We start from the raw sequence: 15,588 nt of genomic DNA, 5'->3' as shown, positions 1-15,588 counted from the left end.
TTCCTCAGTAAGCTGTGTATGGGAGGTGTTTGCAGCTCAGCTCGGTTCATCTCCTATTCCAGGCTATTACCGAGCCATTATTCAGCCTACAGTAAATGATGTCCTCTACTCCACCCCCCAAGCTGTTTGTTGCATAGTCATCTAAGAATGAAGTAAAATGGCTGCCACAATGCAAAGTCCTTCTGTTTAGCATTTGGCCTACAGGTGACGGCGGCAGACAATGGAAAAGTGGGTTTAAAAGAGCCTGTGGCGTGGAAAGATCCGAGTGCTTGTCTTGTCTCTGCAGTGTTTGTGTGGATTATTAATAGCTAATCTGTATAAAGGAGGGGGAAGGCCAAGATACAGTCAGCTGCCTTGGTACAGTTGGCATGACTTGGAGAGCGAGAATGTGAGATTTGTCGTATTGTGTGCTGTGATGGAGGGGGCAGGGAATATTTCCAAGGTCTCGAGGGCTTTCCTGAGATGACCAGAGGCAGCCGAACAGATGGGATATTAGCGGGTCGCCCTTCAGGTCTCTCCATTTCATTCGGGGGAAAAAAAAACCTGCTGACAAATTTCTTACAAAATTAAAGGAATTGTTTTTTTGTTTTTTTGTATTTTTTTAAAGCACACGTCGAGTGCTGTCTCTAAGCCTTATTCATCTACTGGAGTCAAAAAGATACACTCACACACACAAACACATACACACATACATTCCCTAAAACTACTGACCTAAATTTAACAAGACTTTCTGGATCCTCCCTGCACTTTCTAATCAGTGGTTATATCCAAATTCTAAATCTGGAGACAAAAGAGCCAGTGTGTGCTCGTGAAACAGCTTGCGTCATCGCACAACACTTCCCCCATTTCACCCAGCTCTGCTTCCGCAGCGCAGTCTTAGCAGCTTAATGGCTAATCGATTTAGTAGGAGATCAGACTACAAATCTTGAGGTGTGGCAGCATGCAGGAGTGATACAGGAGGAGTGTGTGTGTGTGTAATTGTGTACATATATGAATAAAAATGTAAGGCAATTGAAGACTAATGTTGCTAGTCCAGTTTTAAGAAAATAATTCTTAATGCATGATAAACAATGAGTGACCAAGTAAGACCAAGTGCCAGCCTTTTTCATATTCCACGTATGCAACTGGAATAGACTGGAAAATCTGGAAGCAATAATTATTCTTCAGGCTAAAAAAAGAAACAAAAAAAACAGCTAAAACATATTTTTATGTTTTACCATTTAACTAGATTTTATTATTGTGTGCTTTTTTAATATTTTAATTATGGTACTTTTATTATTTGTATTTATTTTTAGACACCTATATGTTTTTCATATTTTATGTTGTTATTATCTTTTTTTCTATCTGCTATTATTTGTTGTATTTTTTCTATTTACCTGTTTTACTATTTTACTCTTGACTACTCTTTGTTTTAATAAAAATAAAGATAAATTTTTTAAAAATTCCAATAAAATGTATAAAATGGCAAAGTATATTTACATCTAATTGTACCATTTATGATTTGATATCCCGATAATCTTCCATATCTTAGTACCAACTTCGAGCATAATACATAATACTTATTAATTCGCCTGGATCAAGATCCTCTATACGTATCTCCATGCTTGGTAGATATTACAAGACAAGCTATCTATAAATTAACACTAAGGGTGCCAATAATTTGAAACAAGCGGTTTGCTGGTGTTGCACAGCACAAAGACGTTAAAGGACAGGATAAGCTTTTATTACATGGCCTCTGTGTGTGTTTTATTGAGTGATCTGCAGTGGGCTGAGGTAATAAAGGCCTTGGGTCTGGTCCAGTATGGATCCTCCGAGGGACGGACTGATCTGCCGTCTTTTGACTCAGCATCTGTCTTTCCTGTGCAGCACTTCTAATCTCTCTTCGCATAACAGGAAAGATCAGACAGCAGGGAGAGAAAAGGTGTCATTTAGCACTGGTTATGTAGTTTAGCAACTAGCAATAGCAATTTGGTGGGTCACTGTTTTTCAATCGAAGGCATTAAAGAAATGGTTTGACGAGAAATCAAACGTAAGCCTTTACAGATGTGTTTAGTACCTGATTTTGTACCTGATTTTGGACATGATTTTTTAGTTTTGCAGTGGAGTTTTGTAATGATGCTAATGTAGCTAAAGTAATGGAAATCCATCTCACCCAAAAGCTTCCTCAAATCATATCCACTTCATCTGATATAGGACCCAGCGTGACTTGTTGTAATCTTTAATTACAGCAGTATAAATTGTTAGTGCGGTATTCCGTACGCTTGACCTTTTCCCATGAATCAACCAGTAAAAGGAAAAGCTTACAGGAATACTGAACTCATTTTATATTTAATACGCGGCTAGCAAGTGTAATCTATTATTTACCCCCTAATAAAACAGTACAATAATAAATTGCACTTGATGGTCAAGTATTAAATATAGATGAAAAAACAAAAAGATATGGAAAGACTTCCTAATATATAATTAAATTACATATAAAGGATAAATATTACACTGTAATTTCATTTAACGCAGTTTCAGTCTTGCAAAAAGCTACGCTGTATGGAATACTGTTGCTTCCTTGCGAGCTTTGAGAATATTGACAATGCATACTAATGAAACAGGGGACAATCTACTCCACTTTCCCCTCGCTATTCTACCAATCAAAATGCATTTTGGTTGCTAGGACGATGGTACCGAGCCCAACCAATCATCATAGCCTGTATGAAATCCATATCCAAGAAAATGCGGTATATGTTTGGAATACAGAACTCCTATGCTATCTGAACAGAGTAACGTTATGAGGGCGGCCATCTTAGACAACCAAAATTGTTCATTTATTTTGATTTAGCACATTTTGGTATCATTTTCCAGCTAGGCCCGAAGTTTGGAGTTGTACCGAAAAGTTACAATTTCATTTTGAACCTAAATTAGCCTGACCTGTATTTACTAAACTGTGAATTTGTGTAGCTTATCAATATTGTTTAAAGGAAGTATTTGACGTATTTCTTTAAAGATTTTGGGTGAGACAGACTTCTTAGCTTGTTAGCTACATTAGCTTGCTCACAGCTCCAGTGCACAATTAAAGAAGCAAACCTCAGACAACAAAGGTGATTTGTTTATCAAGTAGATTTAGTGGCGATGTGAATGTCGTGTAAATTTGGAAAGGCACTGAGTCATTCCTATGATAATAATCTTGGAGGCTTCGGATGGTAGAACTTGTCGTGAATATTCTTTCATATGTTCAGCTGTCTCTGACAGAGCATGTGCAATCCCCAGGGGAAGTCCACACAGATCCAACACTGTATCAGGCTCCGTTTCACCCTCTCATAAACCAGGACTGCAGGGACTGACACACATCTGAGTTGTGAAACATCAGAGATCATTTTAGACTGCTCTTTAAATAAACACTTGCCATGTTTATTTGAAGATTGACAGAAAAAATGTGACCATGAATAGCTTCATTTTCTGAAGGAGCTCTCTATGTGATGAGACTTCACTTATCATGTAGTATAGTATGTAGTGTATAATTTGTTTTCCTGAAGTGCTACGAACTGAAATAAGGGCACTTTGTGTGAGAAAAAAGCTGGCCATGAAGCTCTGCCAAGCCCTGCTGCAGTCTAAACCTTTTTTCCCATCCCCCTCTCAGCAGTCCTGCGTCTGAGGGAGCTAGCTAGCTAATGGTGAGTCAGAAGCATGCTCCCGAAGGATATCTGCCTTTACACAAAGCTGACTCAGCTGCCATGAACACACAAACACACACGCACACACTGCTTCCCTTTCAGAAGCCACGCAGACTGTTTTTTTCACATACACACAAACACACACTGCCTTTCAAACTGGATATATCACTGTCCTCTGAAGAACTAGCGTCTATTATCACATTAGCCGCTAGCCCAGAATCCTGACATTGTTCTCAGAGGCTGACTCACAGACAAAAAGATGTGCCTGTATCTGAGTGTGCATATATACTGTGCAATTAGAGCATGAATGAATACCACACAGACTATATGAGTTATTTATCAGTCATTACAAAGAAATGAATAGAAAAAGATCTCCACGATGGATGTCTAGTCCTTTGCGTAGCTGATGTCAGACAATCAGACATTGCCACACCCTTTACCTTCTGCTCTGGACCACCACTGGAGTCTGTAGAAATGATCCAGTATTGATTATTGATCTGTGCAGGGACACAGGGGGTCAAGGGATCAACATCATCCCCCTCGAATGTAAATGCCATCTCTCATTTCCATTCCCTTTCAGATTCATTTATGTCACAGATTTTTACATACAGTGTTTATTTTCAATAATATTTGATGAAAACTAGTTTTAAAAAACACACACACACACATACCCATGTATGATATCCAGCATTAAACAGTAAAAGATTTCCAGAGTGAGTAAAATGGTAAATTTGACTTTACTGTTTTGGCAATTGTCTTGATATTTAATCATACTATTTCACATTAGGTAGGCTGGATGGCTAACTAGCTAACTATCTAGACTGGTTTTGAGGTTTTTCTGTTTCTGCGTGGCAGCATTACCTTTAAAATTAGCTTCATTCACCCTCGGAAGAGAGTTTTGAGTTTTTGTTTCTGCATGACAGCATTTTGATGCCTGTCAGCATATAATTAGTTTAATTCACCCTGTGAAATGGTCATTTTGAGGTAATTTGATGATGTTTTTGGAAAATCTTGCTAGTTATGCAAAAAAAAAAAAAGTCTTGAAATAGCTACAGTTTCAACCACTCTGTTGTTTCGCCCCTACCATCCCCACCATGAAATTTCTTTTCTTGTATTTCAAATTGCCCACTGTTGAGAAGGAGCGCTTGAGATGCAGAGTGACATTAGTATTCCAAGCACTTTGTCATGCGTGCCTGGTCTCTCCCCAGGGAGTCAGCGGCAGGAGGCTGCTTCTGATATTAATGGGACTGGACTCGCTCTCCTCCACCCTGCTCCTGTACTGCAATCCACGGGAGGGAACATCAGGAAGAATGAAACCACTAGGAGGTCAATGAGTTGAGAAAATGTTAACGTTTGAATCTTTAATATAAATATTGGTATTAATATTTTCTTTATGTAATCAGTATTACAGCCAAGAACTGCTCCTGTAATCATAAAGACTGTCCTGTTGCTCATCCCAGGAGTCTTATTCACAATATACAACACACACAGCACTGTTTGTCTTTTTCTACACCTGTGTACTATGATGAGTTCTAATTGCACTATCCATCACCCAGAAGAGGATGAGTTCCCTTTTGAGTCTGGTCTCTCTAAGGGTTTCTCTTCCTCATGTTGTCTCGCTACTGTTGTCTCTGGCTTGTTCATCTGGAATCTAAATCTACATCCTGATTTCTGTAAAGCTGCTTTGTGACAATTGAACTGAGTATTTGTATTGGTATTAATATTAGTATTAGTTGGCTATCTGTCTAGCTAGTGAACAGCAAAAAACCTACTGGTTCTCAGGAGACCTATATCAGGATCCTTTCCAGGAGGAAAACAATCCTTAAGACCATTTACAATGCAAATGCGTGGCTTGGTGAAACATTGCGTCATTGTTTGCTCATGTTGTATGTGAATGACGGTAACTGGGTTCATCACTAACAATGCTGGTAATTCTTATAATCCTGATGATAATTTAAATCTGGAATAAATCAAGCAACTTATAGAACAAGGTAACTTGAGCATACTGTGGCATCAGTAATGAATGTGCTCAAACAGGAAGTATTGTTAAAACAATGCACTTTCTCTTATACATGTTGCTTAACACATGCTCACAGCACAAACTGGTTAGCCATAGATATAGCTGAATAAGAGAAAAATGACAGGGATAACAATAACCACAAGATAAAGATCTGCAAGATGTGCTGGTATAACTCATGGAAAAGATGAACAGAACAAACGTATTAAAAAAATAAAATAATGAGGATGCCATATATATATATATATATATATATATATATATATATATATATATATATATATATATATATATATATATATATATATATAGTCTATGGTGTAGGATACATTCACATTTCATTTTTAACATCCTGGTGTTAAATTTTTTAGTAGATAAATTGTAAAATGGAGGTATATTTAACCTTTTTGTTCACCTAGAATTCATGGGGGATGCAGAATTTTGCACTAAACTGTATATACTTTCAGCATCATAATTAGTATTTATCATCAGGCAGCAGGCTGCATTTTACAAACTCTGCAAATTCTCTGAAATCTCTCCAAGAGCATTAAAACTATTTTTAATTCAGTGAATGCCAGTTCCAAAAACAGCAGGCTGCCATTTTACTGAGGCGTGGCCCATCACACACACACAGTGTGTGTGTTTTTGTTTGTGTGTGTGTGCATGGCGTCATCTTGTGGCTGTCCAGAATCATAGCAGTCTTCATCCTCCTCTTCTACACAGCCCAGTGGTACAGTCCAGGATTTACCATTGGGCAACATTTCAGCAGTGCTGTCTGAGGAATTTCAGTTATGTTATCTATATGGATGTGGTGTTCTACAATATTAAATGTAAATATAAACGGTAAAAAATTACCGCATGTCGTTCTTTCATTAAAAATTGTACCCATTGGCAAATTGGTGTGGTATAAGAGGAATAAAAAAACTTCAGGGTGTGCTGTTATAGGAAATCCTAAAGCCACAAGTATTTTCCAGCAGTAATGCTTTTTACCCAATTTTACTTCTTGATATTCTTGATGCATGTTGCCTGCATGCATGAACAATTCAAAAAGAAGGGGGGAAAAAAAGCATGCAAATGAACAAAAATAAATATTAAAAAATGTGGATTTTTTTAAATGAATGCATGAGGGAGCAAGAGCATATATTGTCCTGCCTCCTCATATATATATATATATATATATATTATATAAATCCTCACAGTGACAAATAGTTTGTCCTGCAAAGGCGCTCTCTGAGCGATAAAAATAGTGTGAAATATTTACCCTTCATATGTCTTGACATTATTAATTCATTAGAGCTGATCCATCATACAGCTGATGTCTGATTTCTGTGCCAGATTCAACACTAGGCAGAAGTTTACATTAAATTATACTGGCCTTTATATCGGATTATCAGACTTAAGCACTGACTATATGCGTCATGCAGCTGCTTTGCTGATAATCCCAGTGAAAGCATAACAGCTCATGGTTTAGATGTTGCGACTGAAATGTTATTATCACTGATGATGAAACACATGCAGGGTGGGTTGTAGAGGCTCTAGGTGCTTGGGCACCTGCCTTTTTCTTTTAATTTCTCTGAAGACTCCCTTTCAATATAATCTAATAATGTAATTTCACCTTCATTCCACCTAGCCCTGGAATATACACAGAGTCATTTCATATATATGCATAACCGTCATCTTGTCCATCTGTTTCACCTTTCAAACAGATAAGAGCCTGGTCTTGTATAACTTAGAAGTGGTGCATTCAAGCTACAAAGTGGTTAAATGGACGTCTACATGAAAGCCTGTCCTGTTGTGTGGTTAGCAACAACCTAGCCAGTTAATGTGATATGAATGATCTTTAAAGTTCATGATGCATTTACTTTCTCAAAATGTGTCTGTATATTGTTTGATTTCAAGAAAATGCTACTGTAATTTCATTTAAAATTAGAGAGGTGCTACTTTGTGACCATGTCATATGCTGAACTCGGTGTTGAGGATGCCGTCCTGAATAGAAATTCGCGGCTGCAAGGAACATAACATGGAGACGTGATTTCATTAACAGTGACAAGCAAATGTACAACAACAAGCATTTGAATAGAGATTTTTTTTTTTTCAATTCTGTGCAAATTAGGTAATTAGGCATTAAAACTTCTAGTAAAGTCTGTCAACTCAGCGGCCATCTTGGCTACAATTCCAAGCACTTTGCTAACCCTACTTTCACCCTAGCAAGCTACAAGTCATTCATATCGCTTGTAATTTGTCTCTTGTAGTGACCACTACTGTTGTTGTTTGTTATATAATTAAAGAATGCAGTAATCAGTGTGTCCCTATTCACATTTAAATAGAGGTCGCATATGACAGGATAAGATGAAACCACGGTTGAAATTTTTCTTCCTTTTTTGTGTGTCACACAGTAAACAAGAACTAATTGCAGCTAGGAACTAAAGTTGTGAGTCTGGAACTGAAGAAATGTTGAAACACAAGTGCCATAGAATTGGTCAGAGGAATCATTCAAGCAAATTGTTTGGCTTAGCTTGCCGCTGTCACTGAAATCGCAGCTCTGTATTTTGTAATTGTTTAGAAAATGAATGATTAGCTGTTCTTTTTGCTTGCTAATGTGAACATATGGGTAATTGTGCCATTGGTGATGTAATGCGTTGCTCAGCCGTGATAGTTTTGTTGTCGAGTTATTGATCGATATTAGACTTTAGTCCTCCCATCTAATATCTCGACCAGCCATCACTGGTAAAGTCTGTAGTCCTCAATGAGAGCTATAAAAACGGATGGTCACTCCGTATATTTTATAATCTCATTTATTACTGAATATGCCATAATTCAGTGTCTCCTGCATCTCTTCACAAAGCGCTCACACAACTCACACAAACATTCTGAGCTTATTAAATATATACATCATCTCCCATTATCTTACCATATGTACAAGTCACCCCCTTATAACGAGTCATCTTTCTTTTTTTTTTTTTTTTTTTTTGCATTTTTATGTCCATTAACTATGAAAATATAAAAAATATAGCTTCCTCTTCTGTCTTGTTATAAAAAAAATCAGTCCTGTAGGTCTGTGGCACCCAGCGTTAGGAAGCTGTGTGTGATTTCCTGTTACGCTTGGCTCGCCGCATCGGAGGGAAGCTGATGAACTCGAAGTGTTTAGGTCGGTCCGAGTTGGGGAAGGGAAGGGGGCCTTTGTGGAGCCGCTTGATGAAGTGGACTTCCCTCTGGTTCTCCCTGGTTTTGGAGGCTTTGATGGGTCTCCCTTTCCTAGTGAAGGCTACGTACCAGCCGTCATACTTGGCGTTCTGGAAGGCGGTGTAGTTGTTCTCCAGGACGATCTCGGTGAAGATGCAGTCCCTGCCTCTGCCGCTGGCCTACGGGAAAACAGCGATAGGTGATATTATAGCACACAATGTTTATTTCATATTAAACTAATGGGAAGCAATGAGTCACCTGACATCATGCTGTTTGACAACACTTTAAATTGAAACTTTTATAGGTTTATCAGTTACTTCTCTTACCCTATGTAGACTCCTACAACTGTGTGTTTCCATATTAGAAAGGGTTCCAAACTATAACCATTTTAGGATGATTAAAAACTTTAACTCTTAAAAACCTAAATCCTTAAACACTCATTCTTAAATTTAGAAGATTTTAGGGTTTGTTATTTCGCTATTGTGTAAACTTTTCAATGAAAAATAAGGACACATTCTTAAAAAATATACAACTCTATAAGGTTTGTGTAGACCCCTACAACAAAGTGTTCCTAATAGAAGTGGAACCTGGAAGCTTAAAAAAACCCAAACAAACCCACAAAGAACCACTGAAGAACCCTTTGTTTTCTAAGAGTGTATATATTAACTGGATACGTGTGTGGTGGCCCACAAACTCCAAAATAGGTAAAGGCTCTTGGTACTTGGTACATTTTTGTGAAAGGTTTTTAGTTAGGTAAGAACCCTTAATTATCCAAGGAATCATGCAAGAATCCTTTAAAGAACACCTTTTAAGACTAAGAGTGTAGATTTGTGTATTGTGATAGATACTGTATATTAACATTGAACGATTTCACTTAGGGAGCAATTCACATTCATAAAAAAAACCCAGAGTAACCCTTTAGCATGGTTCTTGACCCCGACAGCAGGTGGCACTATTTCCTGTTTAAGGCCACGACAAAGACGACTCAAACATCAGCTCTTCTATAACCATTTTTTATTGTATATTCAAATGATATTATTTTGATCCAATCAAAAAAAAAAAAAAAGAAGGAAAGAAAACAAGCAACTAAATTTGATATTTTTTCCATCTGCAGATAAATCGGTTAAAACTAGAACCCTAAAAGGTTCTTCACCATCCATCTGGGAGAACTCTGGGAGATCCCTATAATAAAGTACACTCTCAGAAAAAGTATTAAACTGTACCTTTCCTGGTCACTCGCTTGGTACCCTCAAGGGTTAATGTGCAGCACAAACACCAAATTATTGGTCATTATTTTCTACTTAATATCTAGAACCTGTCAGGCTTTTAGTCAAACTGTCTTGGTACTTGCTACATTCTTAAAAAGGGTTCTTCACGTGTTCTTAGGCTTCTAAAAGTGTTCTGTTTGGATTTTTTTTTTTTTTAATAAGCATAATATAATCACCGGTACCACTACACTCTTAATAAGAAGGTTCTATCTATTAGTCTAATGGGAACTCTTACAGTTTTGAGTAGAATCCTGCAACAGAGGGAACACCAGGTTAAGAATCTAAAGACCCTGAACTATTGTAAGATCCCTGAATATATGTACCCTTAGACAATTTTTTACACTTATGGGTTCTTGAGTACAAGAACCTCTACAACATCTACAACAGAATGTTTCCCTATCAGAAAGGGTTTGAAGCAGAACCCTTTTAGGGATCTAAGAACCCTTATTTATCTAATGAACAAATTCTGGAAGATCCTTTTTTTTTTTTTTCTCCTGAGAGTGTATATATGAACTGGGTATGTACAGTATGTGGTTCATGTTGGGTTCTTCAAAGGTTCATTAGGTCATTAAGGTTACTTAGTCTCCTAAAACTTAGAACACAATCTGACAGAAATGTCCTACATAGAACTTCTGAGGGACCTCAGAACTACAGACGGACGACCATGAATCCTTAAAAATTCTAAATGTTCTAAGAAAAATGTTCATAAGGGAAAAAAGAACCATTTTAGGTCCTATATGGAGCTTGTTTTTCTGAGAGTGTGTTTTTAAGCTACTAGACTGGCATAGCCAACCATTCAAGAAACATTGAAGAACCCTTTAGATTGTAATCTTGTGTAGAAATAAGACAATAACACCAATCACACTGTTCATATAACATCAAATTCCAACAACGTCAACAGTATGGAACTTCCTCTGTGGTTCTCCTCTGGAAAAGTCCATAGTGCTGAACATGGGTTCTTTGGCTGGGGATAGAGTCCTACTAAATGCTTTTCTGTCGGTTCCAAATAGAACCACCTTTAGGTAGCTTAGAACCCCTAACCATCCTTGAGGAACCTTTTCTTCTAAGCGTAAACATTTCTAAAAGAAAATCAATTCTTTAAATCTTTAAGGGTGTCTGCACACTCTTAAGAAATATAGAAATCTTAATACTTAATATTACTTAAAATATAGAAATCTTCAGGAACTCTTAAAGATTCTATATATATATTCATAGAAAGTGCTTCCAATCAGAAAGGTTCCAAGTAGAACCTGCATTAGGAAGTTTAGAACCCCTAATTATTCAAAGAATTTTGAGGAACCTTTTTTTCCAAGCATGTACCTGTTTCTCTATCAGAAACTTTTCCAAGTATAATCCTTTTCAGAAGCTTAGAACCCTCCATTGAAGAACCATTAAAGAACCATTGAAGAACCCTTTATACTAAGCATGTGTGTCCTAATGGGAAATGCCTTCAAATTATTTTCTTCAAACTTCAAATAATTGGTCATTATGTTCTTCTAAACACCTAGAACCTGTTTAACATTTAGCTAAAGCTTCTTAGTTCTTGGTGCACCGTTTGTGGGTTTGTGAAGGGCTCTTTAAGGATTTTTACGAAGCTAAGGACCCTTAACATCCCAATAAACCCCTTAAAGAACACCGTTTGTAAGAGCGTAGGTGAACACAGTGTGTGAGTTGAGGTAAGTCATGAGAACCATGCTGTTATGATGTTAATGTGTACCTTGCCCACCAGCTTTCCTCGTCGGTTCATACAGAGATATCGACCACTCTCGGCTCCTTTGATCCGAACCCGACTGCCGAATGTGTCCGTCTCCACATACAGCCTGGCTGCAACACAGAACACACACACACACACACACACACACACTGTTAGTGCTGTGACATTTGAAGAACTGTGAAAAACAATAACGTTGTTGGACTGTTAGAACAAACGGAATCCTGAGAGCAGTTTTGAATCTAACATTATGAACAAAATGCTTTATTACTTTAACTACATTGAAATTAAAATCGTAAAGGTGCCAGAAAAGGTTCTTTAAAGCACACGCCTGGTCCTGGAGAACCCCTTCGACTTCAACATCAACTCATGCAGATGTGTTATTTAGCTGATTAGTTGGCTCTAGTGTGTTAGAGTAGGAAAAACACTACAGTGTGCATGACAGGGGGTTCTCCAGGACCATAAAAAGTTATTTTAAAGAAAATATTTAGTGTTTGTATTAGGTTTGTGAAGACCTTCAACATAATGTGAATTTTGTGTTCTTTGTGGTACCAATAAAAAAATGGAACAATCCATAAAAAAGTTTACTATTATGATAAAAAAAAAGCTATCTATGTGCTATCTAGCACCTTAAAAGGTCCTTAAAAGTTTTGAACTGCTGTCAGTTTTATGTAGAATCTTTTAAGATTTCTCTTTCAGACAGGCCGAGTCCTTCAAGCAAGCTAGGAACCTTACACATCCAAGGAACCCTTAAGGAACCTTTTTGAGATTCTTTAAGGAAGCTGAAAACATAATACGCTCTAGAGAACCCTTTAAAGTGTTCTTAAGGGAAGTTAAAATGTTTATTCATCCTACACAACCATTTTGAGCATCCTTTAAGCAGGCTAAAAGGTTTATTTGCCCCACTGAACCATTCTGGGTGTTCTTTAAAGAAGCTGAAAAGGGTTATTTGGTCTATAGAACCTTTTTGAGGGTTCTTTAGGAAAGGTGAACAAGTTATTTACTCCAAGGAACCTTTTTGAGTGTCCTTTAAGGAGGCCAAAAAGGTTTATTCGCCCCTATGGAGCCTTTTATATGGAAGTTAAGAAGGTTACATGCTCCAAGAAACTTTCTGGAGTCCTTAGGAACCTTTTAGAGTGTCCTTTAAGGGAGCTAAAAGGTTATTTGCTCTAAAGAACCTGTCGGAGTGGTCCTTATGAACCTTTCTGAGTGTCCTTTAGGGAAGGAACCTTTCTCAGAGTTCTGTAAAGAAGATAAAAGAGCATTCTTCAAGGAAGTTAAAAACCTTTATTCGCTCTGAGAAACGTTTTTCAGAGTGCTTTAAGGAAGATTTTAAAAAAGTTATTTTCTTTTATAGGAACCTTTTCTGGAACTTTTCTAAAGACTGTACATATTGTTATTGAGACGTGTTGTAAAAAAAAAATTGCATTGGCAGATTGGTCAGAATGATTATTTGCAGATTTTGTAGATGGTACAATAATATCGACAATATCACAATAGCAACAACGCGATATATTGAGCGTCCCTGTGCGCGTGCTCGTGCGCGTGCGCTCGGCTCCTCGCTGCTTTGATGTTTAAAGCGCTGCTCACGGTACAAAGGCGAGCAATTAGCGGAATATTTGTCGGTCTTTATGCGCGCGCTCTTTGCTCTAGTGAACTAATCAAAGCTGTTTATGCTCTTCTTTAGGCTCTTCCACCGAAACCTGACCCGAAATCCCTTTACACTCACCGAAAGTGTTGCCGTCCTCCGCGGTGGCGCTCACGCGCTTGCCCTGGATCTGCACGTGGCGCCCGCTGGTGCGGCTGTAGAGCTGGTACACGCGCACCTGCCGCCGGCTGAGCTCGTCCGTCTGCGCGCCCTGCTCCCTCACGTGCTGCTTAAAATCAGGAGAAGGCTCATTCTCCCCCTTTTTTTCACGTAAAGGGAAAACATAAGATCACACGTTTCTCCCTGGCTCTCGTTCTCTGGGCCTACACAGCACTGACTTACACGGTAAATGCATAAATAAATAAACAAACAAACAAACAAATAAACTGCTAAAACGCCTCGTGCTCAAATAACGTTTGCAGATTTTTTAGTTTTAAATTAAATAGATATTTTTATGACATGTAGGCTAACTTAACACTGAGGATTTCACAAATAAAGTAAAACCATAGGAAGCTTACAACATGCGTGCATAGTCTAAATATGTGAGAAATAGGCTTGCATGATGTTAGATGCCTAACAGCATTGACACTGTGCGTGTTTACTCTCTAAAGAGCAATGCAATGCTAATATGAGCTCATGCAAAAATAAAAAACAGCAGATTTTATAATGCATCAGTGACCTTATAATACTGACAGAGTGAGAGAATAAACATTGTAGAAATGGGATTGGATGCTAAACAGACTTACAGTTATGTTTGCTATAAATGCATGTAAATTAATCTCTCCAGAAAACTATAATAAATTATAACCCTATAATACATACACTATATACACTATATACACTATATCAGTGGTGTTCAAGGATAACTTTTAGGAATCTCAGGAATAATATTGCATTCATTTAGACTGCATAATGAAGTGCACATGGATAAATTCTATATTTACTCATTTGTATAGAATATCTAGAGAAGTGGATTATTTACCTGTGCATGGCACCAGACCACGAAGAAGTGAAAAGATCTGCAAAAATGGAAAAGGTAAAACTTTAAAACTTAGCAACAACTTTACAATCAAACTTTACCATCTTTTACAATCTGCTCAAATATGAGAATTTATTATTATTATTATTATTATTTTTTGTACTTACAAGTAAAAACAGCGCTGGTTAATTCCATACATCTTCTTGAGATTATTTCCCCAAAAATAATATATATTAAAAAAAAAAAAAAAACAGTAGTAGTAATCCAGCGGCTCGTGCTTTAAATGATCAGATTCAAATCCAGCAGCTAATAATAAATAATAAATAATAAATACAGTGTCCTCAGAAAGAGAGTAAACCCGAATCAATAAATCCGAATCCCGAGCCGAAGTCAGAAGAGCACATCCGTAGACAGCGGTGCGGTTCCATCGTATGCTGTAGGCCGTGTGTGTGTGTGTGTGTGTGTGTGTTATTGGTGTTTGTTAGTTAACTGTGTTGGCGGCACGCGCTCATAGTGCCGCGGCTGTGCTGCGCCGGTGTGCAGGCTCGTGCTCCGGTTCTTAAAGCGCGCGGCGCGTCTCCGGTCACTCACTGCACCGAAATGACAGACATCCACACCGGTCTCCAGACTGAAGTGACCGCAGACCAATGGTGTTTAAAACCACGCCCCTTAACGCGCCACACACACCAACCCCAAGTTGTAAGTTACACTGCATCCAAATCAGGGGTTCTGCAACCTCCCTTTCTCCCAGACAGAGAAGCCTTCTAGTGTTATATTAAATAAAAAAATAAATAAAACTATAAATCTATAGATTACTAATTAATCTATCTATCTATCTATCTATCTATCTATCTATCTATACAGTATATATCTTTAGATTTTTTTAGGTAAAAGTTATCAGTGAATCCTTCTAGTGTAAAAAAAAAAATATAAAAGAAACTTAACTGCAAATCATAATTGCTGATTACTAATTTTAAAAAAATCATATATATATATATATATAGGCCCATTATTAAAACATGTATCATCATATAATTTTGAGCGTTTTATTCTTAAACTTTCCACATGATACAAAACAGTGCCATAACATGATACACAGGACTATAAAACCTGTAAGCTG

The 15,588-nt window shown here is 37.5% G+C and overlaps 1 protein-coding gene across 2 annotated transcripts; it reads right to left on the bottom strand.

Moving 5' to 3' along the window:
- Nucleotides 1–8,458: 8,458 nt before the first annotated feature.
- On the bottom strand, nucleotides 8,459–15,240 carry fgf17 (fibroblast growth factor 17). 2 transcript variants are annotated; one of them, XM_034306400.2, is made up of 5 exons: nucleotides 14,636–15,240; nucleotides 14,472–14,508; nucleotides 13,571–13,748; nucleotides 11,848–11,954; nucleotides 8,459–9,041 (listed from the first exon to the last, which is right to left on the bottom strand). In XM_034306400.2, exons 1-5 carry the CDS (start codon nucleotides 14,665–14,667, stop codon nucleotides 8,751–8,753), a joined length of 645 nt encoding a protein of 214 aa, XP_034162291.1. In that variant the 5' UTR covers nucleotides 14,668–15,240; the 3' UTR covers nucleotides 8,459–8,750. The 2 variants fall into 2 exon arrangements, with proteins under 2 accessions (XP_034162291.1, XP_034162293.1); XM_034306402.2 differs by having other exon boundaries at nucleotides 13,571–13,715.
- Between the last annotated feature and the right edge of the window lie 348 nt (nucleotides 15,241–15,588).

Source organism: Pangasianodon hypophthalmus, chromosome 8 (assembly GCF_027358585.1).
Source record: "Pangasianodon hypophthalmus isolate fPanHyp1 chromosome 8, fPanHyp1.pri, whole genome shotgun sequence".
Lineage (NCBI taxonomy): Eukaryota > Metazoa > Chordata > Actinopteri > Siluriformes > Pangasiidae > Pangasianodon > Pangasianodon hypophthalmus.
This window is presented reverse-complemented; position numbering and strand designations above follow the sequence as displayed.

Bases quoted from the DNA above. Each gene is read 5' to 3' on its own strand.
- fgf17 (XM_034306400.2), bottom strand. From the start codon at position 14,667: ATGTATGGAATTAACCAGCGCTGTTTTTACTT. The intron at 13,749-14,471 runs GTAAATAATCCA...CGTGAAAAAAAG, and splicing joins TGGTCTGGTGCCATGCACAG to GGGGAGAATGAGCCTTCTCC. The intron at 11,955-13,570 runs GTGAGTGTAAAG...TCTGTGTTGCAG, and splicing joins GGAGGACGGCAACACTTTCG to CCAGGCTGTATGTGGAGACG.